The following is a 12,843-nucleotide window of genomic DNA, read 5'->3' on the forward strand; positions in this document are numbered from 1 at the left end:
GAGGCCTAGGATGGATGCCATACAGTTCCATCCGTCTCCCATAACCTCTAATTGCCTCGGCTGAGTGTATACTACGGAATCATAATAAAAATTATAAAAACGTCAGGGCCAGAGGAATTTGCCGACGCAAAGACATTTTTTGCAGCGTTTTTTTTCCAGTATTAATTTACAGGACATATAAAACTATACAAATATGGTAACTACATTAATGTACCAACTCAAGAATAAAGGGGCTGTTTCAGTTGGAACACACAGGGAAAGCCATTAAAATAAAACCCCCTAGAATGGAGTAACTGTGTTTTTTGATAGTTCCACTGCATATCAAATTTTCACCTACCCAGAATATCTCATATAGAAATCGAATATTATTTTAAAAAATCGGCTTTTGGGGTGTAGGAAATGAAAAACTAAAACACAAAAGTTGATAATTAGGAGCTCCTGGAAGGGTTAAATTGGAGACACCGCATATACAGTAGTATAAAAGAGTAATATTCAAAAGAGCCCAGATGAGAACTGTAACCTTTTCACTTTTCAAATTGTGGCAAAAGGTTATTCTATTCTGCATCTCACTTTTGGACAGATTTAGCCATTGCCTCTCAAGGAACTCGCTCATAAAAACATAAAGATGGAGGAACAATAAAAGAAATGATATTGTTCCCAGGAGGAGAAACAGCCGAAAAGGGGGCTAATAAATGTAAATATATAAATTTAAAGATATTACTATTAATTTTCCAATGCAAATATTTCCATGGTGCTGTACATATGAAAAAGGTTTTATGTTCATAATATAAAAAATACTAGTAAAAAAACTCAATAAACATGAGCTTAGCATGTAAAAGTATACTATCTACAAGGAAATGGGGATTTTACATAATAGGGCAATAGTGATTTACAATTTTAAGAGAATAATTGCATTTATTTTCTAGCATGCCAACAGTAACAATACAGCCGTTTAAAAAGTAAGTAAAACGATATTAGAACAAAAACAAAAAAACTCGCTCAAGAATACAGGGCACCTACAGCTGATGAAGAAAGTAGTCAAAACTGAAGCATTTCTAAAATAAGGTAGAAAAGAAAAGAATATTGGAACCCAAGACACATGATTTATATAACCTTTAACAAGAATCATAAACCTTTGAAACAGAAACTAATAAAAAACATTTTCAATATTAAAGTTTAATGAACTAAAGAAAGAGAAAGGCGAGCAGTATAAAAGATATAAAAAGCTATCAACATTAAAAAAAGAAAATGCAGATAATTATAAAAATGCAAATATGTGGAAAGAGATGGAGAAAATATGTACGTGATTTACTATTCTGATTTTATGGTGAAACAATTGTCAATAACAATAAACATTGTTTAAGCTGCCTCCCCTGCTCTGTATGGTGTTTACCTCTTTATTGCAATTATTTAATTATCCTGTCCCATTGGTGATATGGTTGGTGATTGATGATCAAGAGTTTATTTTTTATGCATTATGTAAGTTTATTTTGGCGAGCAGTGGTGGGTTACACATCACGTATTCACTCACAAATTAAATACAGTACAAGAAGAGCTCTTACTCCATTCTGCCTGCAGCTGTCAGGCTGGAGGGGTGACACTTCTCTAGCCTGTTCCTTCCGAGACATGACACTCAGAAAGTTCTTGTGCCATTTTAAACCATTTTAATATGACACCAGAATTGTGTTTCTAGATGCTACAGAAGCAATAAAAATTGCATTTCTGACTTTAATAGTAGAATACTCTGGTTCTGTGGCACTAAGAAACACCTCAATCTGTCTTGATATTAAAGGAGACTAAAGGGTGCTTCTAGTTGCTAAGGTTCAGAAGATTGTAACCATTGGAAGATTGTAACCATTTCGCTCGTAGAGAAAGTAGGTTCACCTCACCAATCAGTAACACTTTCGTTCAGGATTTTGGATAGCAGACCCAAACCCACGGTATTTAATTGATACAAAAAAGATCGTCTAGCATATCAATGAGTTGAAAATAGCACATACAAAGTGAAAGCTGACCCACTTGGTCTTAATCACGGTCAATTTGCAGTGTATCAACTGCCATGATGTCTACACACATGCTTTCTGCTAACAGTATGAATGATAAGGAAGTATATGGCCATATGGCAGTCATGAGCAGGCTAAAAAAGTTGACACATTAAAAATATCTTATGATCACAATTACAGCTCTCTTTGTTAGAATTATGAAAATTGCAGTGTGCCTGGTAGGGAAAGAACCCTGAACCAAAGAAGCTAACGGTCTACCATACACCAGTAGACATATCAGACAGACTCCATGGTGGAGATTAATCAATGCTTCTGCACCAGTTTTCTGCTGTAGAAGCGGTGAAAAAAATCGCAAAATAATCTCAGTGCAAGAATTTGCAATTACCGAATACGCCGCTCATACGCCTAGTGGGCATGGAGGGGGCATAGATGGGTGTGACGGCTGATGGAGGGGGTGGGTACGGGCAATTTTTGTTTGTTGGTTTTTACAAAAAAGTTTTGGCTTGAGCATCAGCTTCTTGGTGCATCTGACGCAAAAAGGGAAGGAGGTGTCAGCGGAACCACATATCACTATATGTCGGTAAATGCAGGGCCGGTTCTAGACAAAGTGGGGCCCTGGGCAAAACTAAAAGTGGGGCCCCAAAATAAAACTATTTTATGACCAGTCACAGTCAGCAAGAGGCTCCTTTAGTATGGTAAAACAAACTGTAATATGGGAGAATTTTATAGGAGATGGATAAATGATAGGGAGATTTATGGGCAGCATGGTGTCTCCGTGATTAGCACTACAGCCTTGCAGTGCTGGTCAACATCTGCAAAGATTTTGTATGCGTGTGTCTGCGTGGGATTCCTCCGGGTCCTCCGGTTTCCTCCCACACTCCAAAAAATTACTGGTAGGTTGATTAGACTGTGAGGCCCATTGGGGAGAGGGACCGATATTTTCTGAAAGCAGACACTTGCCCCATTTTCAAAATTGCATCAAAGATTTTATAGAAATTGGCGCCTTTTGCTGCAATTTTGATTCAAATTGAAACATTTTATTAAAAATACTTAAAATTTGACTTTGATGGCAAAACATTTGATCCAAACAGAAAATGTTTACCTTCACATCTCCTGAATGTAATACATGGACATGTGTAGAGTTCACAAATGTGCCCTATTGATATGTTCACATGAATAAATCCACATAATATCACTAAAACTGTATAACTAGATATCTGCTTTTCAGCTAGACATTTTTAGACAGTCACAACCTGCAAAATATATCAATAAAACAGAATAAAAAGTAAAGGCGCCATAAAACCTATAGAATTATGTACAAATCCAAAATACTTATATAAAGAAAATCTACTTTCCTAAAACAGTATCACAAAATAAAAGGGAATAAGAGAGAATGGGCCGCATTTATCACTTTGTGCGCCTAAGTGTAGTAGTTGCGCCTAAATTCTGGCGCACTGTTTTGCCAGAATTATCACAAGCTACAACCATCTGTGATAAGTTAATTTCTTGCCTCTTATTAATCACTTTACTTTAACACAGTTTAGGCGCAATTTTGGCGCAGTTTAGGCGCAATGTTAGATTCAGGCAGTTACATGTCATCCTGCTACAAGCTCCTCTCTGCTTCTCCCACAGCCCAGAATGAAGACAACACTCACAGCAGCACCCAGGTGTGTGACACCCAGCACCCAGTGACCTCCTCAGCAGGGGCTTCTCCTGGAGGGGATCCCCCAGTGCTGGTCTCCTGCTGCACCCCTGTAATTCTGCACAATATCCCCCTCAGACACTGTGCAGAATTACATGGGGGACACTTGTCAGTACTATGTGCAACATTCTGTAACGTTCTCTTCTCTCTTGCTGTGAGCTCAGGATTCTGCAGAATGTTTTGTAAATAGAAGGTGATGAACTGTAAATAGAGTCTGCAGCTCCTGTCTGCAGAGTATCTCATGTCTGTATTATCTGTTCTAGTGTCTGCAGAGTATCTCATGTCTGTATTATATGTTCTAGTGTCTGCAGAGTATTTCATGTCTGTATTATATGTTCTAGTGTCTGCAGAGTCTGGCTGAGCTTTGCTGCTAGAAATGAGCTGTTCTGCAAAGGGGCTTTCTTCTCAGTTAACGCCACCTTCGGGCTGGAGTGTTTTTGCGCAAGTTTTTGCGCCTAAATTAAAAGTCGCAAGTGATGAATATCATTAGGCACAGCAAAACATCTGGATTGCTAGGATAAATGAGGGAAAGCTGGTTATTTTTGCTGCGCAGCTAGTTAGTTGCAAAAATGGCACAAAAACGGTGCGCCTGAATGAAAAGGTGCAAAAACAACAGAAAAAAACGATTGATACATGTGGCCCAAAGTGTGTTCTTAGATAGTTCTGCATAGAGCAGGGTTAAAAACATGAATATTAGTTGATATTATCCCTTCTCAGAATGTAGTAACATACAAAGTGAATATTTCCATTATCTGTGAGGTGCAGCAGCTCCTGTGTGCAGCAAATGCTCCCTGCAGCCTGATGGCTAAGAATCTGGATGGGGGGGGGGCAATTTCAGGGGGCTGTATCTCTGGGTCTGTGACACATAGAACCTCACTTCTTTTTTCCTATGAAAGAAGAGAGTCTCCTCTTTTATATGAATCTTAATTTGTGTTTCTAAAATGTAGGAAAATGGAGATAATAACTGTTAAACTGCCGTTGGGAGTGATTTTTATATATATAAAAATGGCACCTGATATTCTCACTTTAAACCTGAATATCTCTGGATCCCTGGCACCTAGAAACACAATTCAAGATTCATTTGAAAGAAGAGATTCTCCCCTTTCTCCCTGGGGGCCCTGGGCAATTGCCACCTTTGCCTACCCCTAGCGCCGGCCCTGGGTAAATGTACTATAGATAATGCTCTGGTGTATGCATGGAAAAAAAAATTCCATTCCAAGGCCAGTAATTATTGGGGAGGGTAAAACATGTCAGTATAGTGAACCAACAAATATTGTTTTAAATCATCAGTTTATCAACCATGTAAAAGCTACACCCGACATGAATGCTCCCTATTTGTGGGTATTTGCTCAGAGGTGGTGAGTTTCATTTCCAACTTCAGAAAGAGCCTTAATTTACCTCGCTGTGCACAGAAGATTAAGCACAATCAAAGATGATTTTTTTTCCCCCTCCGCAGCGCAGCCTCCACTATAGCGCCAAATGAGAAATCGTAATTTGCCATTATAAAAAACAGGTGTTCATTTCTCTGAGATCCTGCATATTCTTTAAAGCTTCCAAATGAAATGGTCTTTTTTTTATGAAATGGATATTGTAAGATTCTGCTGCACTTTTTAATAACTCTCGGCAAATACATTTAATATGCAGGGCTTCAGCGCCGCTCGGTTTTGTGTGTGTGTAAATAATCTTTATACATGAAATCTCTTCTCTTTTTTTTTTTTATAGCTCGAGACTATCCAAGCACAGCTGGATTCCCTTACGTGATGTCTCCAAGATGGGCTCTTCCACTGCACTCCTGCCACCTCATTATTTTGTATAGAAGATAGATTGGCAAGCTGTGTTTGTTAAAGGAATCAATGGGCTGCTTTCTGTAAAATTATATGGCTTATCTCCTCTTAGAGTAGCAACATTAGCCGAGGGAGATCATTGTGAAGAATGCCGCGAGTCTAATTGACTTTCGGGTTGGATTGTGCGAATACTGGCTGCATTATAAATGATGGAAAGTAATGAACATGCTCTTCACCATTTATAGTTCTACCATAATCCTGATATAAATAGCGTGAATTCTCTAAAGCAAAATATCATTGAACCAAGTGTGGTCTGTAAAATTTACAAGACATTTACAAAACTTCTCTCTATTCACATATGTTAGCCATTACAAGTGTTTGACTAGTGTACAGTCCCCAGACTGTATTTCTTCACGAGAAATGTAACCCTAAAGCATTGAGAAACCATTTCCATCAACCATAAAACTATAAAGTCTCCACATAGCTATGTCATTATCATCACCATTGGTTCTTTGGCTCAATGAAGAAGATGAGGAAGGACAGGTCTCTGGAACGTGGTTCCAAGATAATCATTTCAGTAAGATTACTTGTATTTACTTAAAGGGTTTGTCCACTTTCTTCAAATAATTGATATTGTTTGTGTAATGAAAAGTTATACTGTTTTCCAATCTACTTTCTGTAATTCCTCACAGTTTTCTAGATTTCTGCTTGCTGTCCTGCTATGGAAAGTTTCCAGTTTGCTTCCAGTGGATAGAAATCTGTCCATGGGCATGTGATGGACAGGCAGGTGTCTTATTACTGTCTGTGATAACGGCTCATGCACCTGTGTGTCACATGACCACGGACAGATCTCTATCCACTGGAAGTAAAGATAGAAACTTTTCATAGCAGGACAGCAAGCAGAGCTCTAGAAAATTGTGAAGAATGTATACAGAAAATATATTTGAAAATTGTATAACTTTTCCTTTACAAACAATATCAATTATATGCTGAAAGTGGACAACCCTTTTAAATAGACTTGTCATGACAGACCAGTTTTTTTATTCTTTAGTTCTTCACTTCTTCTTACCACTTCATAAAAATTTTGGTTTGTGATATGAAATGAGCTCACTGAAAAGGACTATTGACATCTCCAACTCTTAGCTTCAAATAATCGACGTCACGTTTCACCTTCACCATTCTGGAGTAATCAATGTTATTTATTTCGGTTCTTTTGTGTCCAGGCTGTCCGCTTTTACCCAGAACCACCGGCTTGACAGTAGAGTAACAGATTAGCATATTGGGTACAGCAAATATGCTAATTAGACTCTATAGTCAGAAGGTGGAGCTGACAGCTGACTCCACCCACCTGAAAGTAGAAAACATGATTACTTTAGAATGGGGGGGGGGCTAGAGAGTAGGATGCATAAAGTTGAGGTTGGTGATGGTGGTGAAAGGTCTTCTTTAATGTTTTTTACAGGTTACCTCAACTCCAGTTACAATTGGTATCATTATACCGAACGTGAGACCACTTTATACTCTATGACCATCTCAAAGCTGTAAAGCAGAGGAGGTTTTCAGCATCTACAGTACAAATACAGTAAAGAGACATGATTTTATTTTCTGCAGTAAACAGATAATAAAAATGGGAAGAAACTAAGATAAAAACCTTACTTTACTTTTTTAGCGCTTGAGGCAGATCTTCGCAAGCTTTTTCATAAAGGGTTTTAGAATGTTTAAAGTGGAACCACTTTCACCTCCACAGTTCCATTGACAAATAGTATATGATGACATATCTGGTTTGGGTAATGCTGTGGTCATCTCACGTACAGAAAAGATTTGACATCTGTATCAATGATTCACTCTTCAGTCTTAGAGATTTAGACAGCTTGTTGCTCCGTCGTCGTAATCATTGATTTGTTACAATGTATTAAACACTTGTAATTGAATAGGATGTTGTGTAACCTAATTCTGTGTCTAATGTTTAATTGGCAGCGATGTTATCCAGTATAATTCCCCAGTATCTGTTGTATGTAACATCATCTCATTTACAGCTGTGTATTCCAATGCTTTATGTTGTTGTCATAAACTATGACCGTTTCCTGCCAGTTGTGTCTTTGTACATGACTGTCCTTGTGTTTTCTAACAATGCCAATGGTTGCTGGATTTACAGTGCATTACTTTGTAACTCATTTGTTAATATTGTTCACATACAATGTACAAAAGTGAATATGACATCTCCAATGATCTTCCCTTGGGGCTTGTGTTGCGAAATAAAGTGACAATTTGAAACGATGGAAAATCTTAGCTAAGCGTGAATATTATTGTAGTGTTTATCTCCGTCCACTTTTTTCATTATGGGTAAATCAGCCAAGCTAAGAACAGCAACAACATTAAAAGCATTAAAAGCAACAACATTAAAAGCAACAAGAAGAAATGGATATTCAGATTGAAGGTTAAAGGGAACCTGTCATCACTGTTTGAAAAAAATTAGCATTAGATATGCCATAAGGCAGGGGTAGGGAACCTTTGGCTCGGGAGCCAGATATGGCTCTTTTGGCTCCACCACCTCACTGTGCATGCATTCCTATTCTCCTTCCGCATGCGCAGTGAGGCGGCAGCGGTGACAGGTTACCTTCAAGTGATACTCAATATAGTTCATTCAAAGAACTGCTTGCATACATCAGAAACTATGAGTCAAACTTGAGAACAATATTACAGTTCATCAGCATTGAGGGTCTCACAGGACCCAGTCATTACAGTAAATACATGACACCGGTACCTAAAAGTGACAGAGTCATTGGATAGAGGAATTCAATGCATGTTAGAAAGCGAGGCCTGAGCCTAAAATATAGTTATAATGGAGCATGAAGTATGCAAGGAAACAATGGATGGTGAATGGTAAACATACTACCCTTTGGTCAGAATAAAGTATACAATAATGTCATCATAATGTAACATAATGCATGGGGCAGAATAAGTTACCCCAACAATCCTACAAAAATGAATGATATTTCAAAAAGGAATCCGAGAACCCAAAAAGTAAGAAGAGGTAGAAGCAGTAGAAAAGTAGAGGGGAAGGGGGCTTCAAACAGGTACATGTCACAGATTGCGTAAATTTACAAGAACAAATTATTGTATGCTGGGGTATCTTTGAAAATAAACCATGGTTGCCGTATGCAGAGAAATTTCTACTCCATACAACAGATGTTTGAATTTTCTCGACCCACTCAGCAAAGTGAGAACTGAAAGGGGATCTCCAATGCTGTGGCAGACTCCTTGTGCAGCAGTGAGGAAAAAAACCTAAGAGGCTCTTTTTCTGTAATCCAGTTTTACCAGGGAGAATCGATAAGAGGCCTATTTTGGATGAGGCATGGACAGAGCGTCCTAGTTGTTGAACACCTTGCTCCACAATGGCCAAAGTTCTTCAGACTTTGGAACCTCAGGATAAAATGGCGCATATGGTTGGCACACACCAGAGTAAAGACGATGGCTGCTGCTGCTTAATGTGAGTGTGGAAAGGTGAGTATCAGAGGTACTATGCCCCTATGCTGCTCTCCTGGAGAAGCATAGGGGCAGTAAGACAGGCCAGAAAAAACAATTAGTATTACCAAATGCCTTGTGTTTGTCACCTTTGGCATTGGATATTGGAAACTGTAAAGCTAAACCTGACATTCCTGGTGCTTTAATACTAATTCTCAATCTTCTTTTACAGTAGAGTATGGTTCTACATACTTTTAAAAGTATCTAAAATTATAACTTGGTCCCTTCCAGCAAACCAGATCGAGTCATGGGGCATCTGTTACAAGGTTGCAGTCGCTGTGTCATCATCATTATCTACTCTCTTCTCTGCTAGCTCTCTCCCTCCTCCTCCCTCATGCAGCTGGCAGCTGACCCGTGCTCCAAGAAAACTCAGTCATCTAACTTCTGCAGAAGGAGAGGATGATAATAACAGAGGGACTCACAGCCTTGCTCAGACACCCCGTGGCTAGATCCAATTTCCTGGCAGGTAGTCAGTAATACTTGTATATACTTGTGGTATATATGAGTATAACCAGTAATGTTAATTATAAAAGCAGATTGGGATTTAGTAAAAACAAGCTATCATTAGGTGAAAATGTGTGATCACAATGATCCAATGTTCCTTTTAAACAGTAACTAAACCTTTTGAAGCTATTTTTTTCTTGCAGAAATGAATATTGATAGAAATAGCAAGTAATAATAGAGAACTATGAAATCCATTCAGTAAAGCAACTTCTCAGTGCCTTTTTCTGCTCTTTCTCCTTCAGTGAGCAGTGTTTCTGAAAGCTTTCAAAGTTCCCACCTCAATCAGATAAGAAGACTAATAATTACCTTTTTCTACACCTAGAGAATATTTCACTTGATTATTCAGTTCAAATCTTTAGATGCTTTATCAGTTTCCTTTATCAGCTGTCAATTGAGTACAGGACAGAAACCTGATGTACACAAACTGCTTAAATAAGGCAGAAAAAAAGGGAAAAAAACGGAACAAATTTGTCAAGTATTTTGATAAGTTTGCACTATTTATTTTTAAAATATTATCAAAGTTTAGTGGAGCTTCAAAGGGCTGAGACCAAGATCATGATCTCCCAGACCCAGTTCGAAGAGTAGAAGTTAGTGGACACTCCATTCGGGACTGTAGGACATTGTCTAGCACAGTACTCTGCCTTCTTGGGCAGTCTCAAGAAACTGGGATCATTCCAGCTGTTGGAACACAATGGGGGTCATTTACTAAGGGCCCGATTCGCGTTTTCCCGACGTGTTACCCGAATATTTCCGATTTGCGGCGATTTCCCCTGAATTGCCCCGGGATTTTTGCGCACGCGATCGGATTGTTGCGCATCGGCGCTGGCATGCACCCGACGGAAATCGGTGCGTGGCCGAACGAAAACCCGACGGATTCGGAAAAAAACGCCACATTTTTTTAAAAAAATGTGTCGCGGAGCTAGCACTTACCTTCACTAGGAATAGGCCGGTGAACTTGAGTGCGTTCCGATGCTCTTCAGCGCAGCAGCGCAACCTGGTGGACGTTGGAGGAACTGCCTTAATGAATCCCAGCTGGACCCGAATCCACCGCAGAGAACGCGCCGCTGGATCGCGAATGGACCAGTAACTCTAACTTGGTCAACACCTTTTATAAAAGACATATGGTAAATATTTGAGAACTGGGGCATTAATTATATATATTTTATGTATTTGTGCTTAAAATGTATTTGCTTAAAATTAATTGAAATCGACCACTGACCAAATGTGGATTTTTTTTATATGTCCAAGAAAAAAATGAGACTGCACTCCAAGGTAAAATGTGAAAAAAACGGATGGGAGCTTTATTAGCCCAAGTGCAACGTTTCAGACCCTGTTCAGGATCCTTTTTCAAGCAATGTGATAAATCCAACACTCCATATATATGGACAACATCATAAGTCATGTGATCATATCAGGTGCATTTATACAACAAAATTACACTTCAAAACATTCATATATGTGACACAGTGAACAGCTTCCATTGATATATTAAGAAACATCAGTAAATAACCCTGTGTAATAACCCCATTTCTTTACCTCTTGTAACTTGGTGACAATAATACTATCTCCCCCGGTGTTCAGAAGTACAAAGGGCGCATGTGCGCGTGTCCCTATGACGTCAGGGAGCCATCTACCTATCATATACCCCACATTGTAACCACCTCCTTCCTTCAAAACATGCTGCGACACTTTGTGGCGCAATCGCCTATTTCTGGTCCACGCGCCATATTGTGGCGCATTCGCTTACTATTTCATTCAGCATCACTAAGCAGTTACCTAGGGTCAAGATCGCATGATCTTGGCGTTGGTAGGAATGATCATGTGATCTTGACCCTAGGTAACTGCTTAGTGATGCAGAATGAAATAGTAAGTGAATGCGCCACAATATGGCGCGTGTGCGCCAGAAATAGGCGATTGCGCCACAATGTGTCGCAGCATGTTTTGAAGGAAGGAGGTGGTTACAATGTGGGGTATATGATAGGTAGATGGCTCCCTGACGTCATAGGGACACGCGCACATGCGCCCTTTGTACTTCTGAACACCGGGGGAGATAGTATTATTGTCACCAAGTTACAAGGGTAAAGAAATGGGGTTATTACACAGGGTTATTTACTGATGTTTCTTAATATATCAATGGAAGCGGTTCACTGTGTCACATATATGAATGTTTTGAAGTGTAATTTTGTTGTATAAATGCACCTGATATGATCACATGACTTATGATGTTGTCCATATATATGGAGTGTTGGATTTATCACATTGCTTGAAAAAGGATCCTGAACAGGGTCTGAAACGTTGCACTTGGGCTAATAAAGCTCCCATCCGTTTTTTTCACATTTTACCTTGGAGTGCAGTCTCATTTTTTTCTTGGATATATTTGTCTGGTGTGTCAAGACCAGGATATTGGGGTTTGCACGCACAAAATTACTTGGCAATTTTGGTGCTGCTGGACTTTTCAAATGTGATTTTTTTATCTGGATATCTTATTTAAAGAACTATTAGAAAGAGGAAAAAACAGATCATTACAAAATTGGTTAAAATTTAGATGTTTCAATATTACTCAGCATGAGGGAATTGAAGAGCTTTTTATTTTATTGTGGTAACCTACAGCCTACTTCTCTATTTTTCCTGTAGTCATCTTTCTGTGTAACTGATTATTCTTCTAGTTAAGACAGATTTTACGTCCCTAGATATATGGGCTGGTGGCTGGAGGCAGATAGTATTTATTTCCCCCTCCTGCTATACTATAAAGAGTGACTGCTTCAGGAGTCCCAGTAGGGCCGTTGTACTCAACAGGAGTTGATTCAGTATGAGTTTCCCAGTTAGAACGGTGTGTTTGCAAGAACTCTAATTTCATATTTCCTAGAAGAATTTCGGCTAATATAAATGCCCTGCTCAGCACTGCAGATCTCTGTTATTGACCATTACATCTGGTATGAAACAAAATTGTTCTTCTTAAACATTATATTGAAGTTTCTGGCTGTAAAGACATGATGCAAACAAAAGTTATTTCAGATTTGGTAGTATAAGTTTATTGCAACCACTTTGTATTTACTATCACGGTGTAAATTTTACCTTCAGTAGGCTGATGAATTCCTCCAGGACCTGAGATAGTAACACCTTAAAGGGAGCATGTCTGTTTAAATATCCCCCAAAAACTAAATCTATTTTCATAAACTTTCTCAGAAAGCATTGTCCCTACGCCTATATTGTCCCTCTCCATACCTGTAAACTTAAACTTTCAGTTCCTAAACCTGCATGCAAATAACCTGAGGTTATTCTGATCAGCGTCTTCCCTGAGTCCAGCTTATTCATTTTTGTATTCTTT

At 38.9% G+C, this 12,843-nt stretch overlaps 1 protein-coding gene across 3 annotated transcripts in view; it reads left to right on the forward strand.

The window, feature by feature from the left end:
• The window catches only part of COMMD10 (COMM domain containing 10), a 238,083-nt gene extending 231,714 nt beyond the window's left edge, over window positions 1-6,369 (forward strand). For all 3 annotated transcript variants that reach the window (XM_072141031.1, XM_072140985.1, XM_072140992.1), the window contains one exon: window positions 5,428-6,369. In XM_072141031.1, coding sequence (XP_071997132.1) covers window positions 5,428-5,466 — 39 coding nt within the window. In that variant the 3' untranslated portion in view covers window positions 5,467-6,369. The remainder of the gene's footprint in view (window positions 1-5,427) is intronic.
• The last annotated feature ends 6,474 nt before the right edge of the window (window positions 6,370-12,843 follow it).

Source organism: Engystomops pustulosus, chromosome 1 (assembly GCF_040894005.1).
Source record: "Engystomops pustulosus chromosome 1, aEngPut4.maternal, whole genome shotgun sequence".
NCBI classification, from domain to species: Eukaryota; Metazoa; Chordata; class Amphibia; order Anura; family Leptodactylidae; genus Engystomops; species Engystomops pustulosus.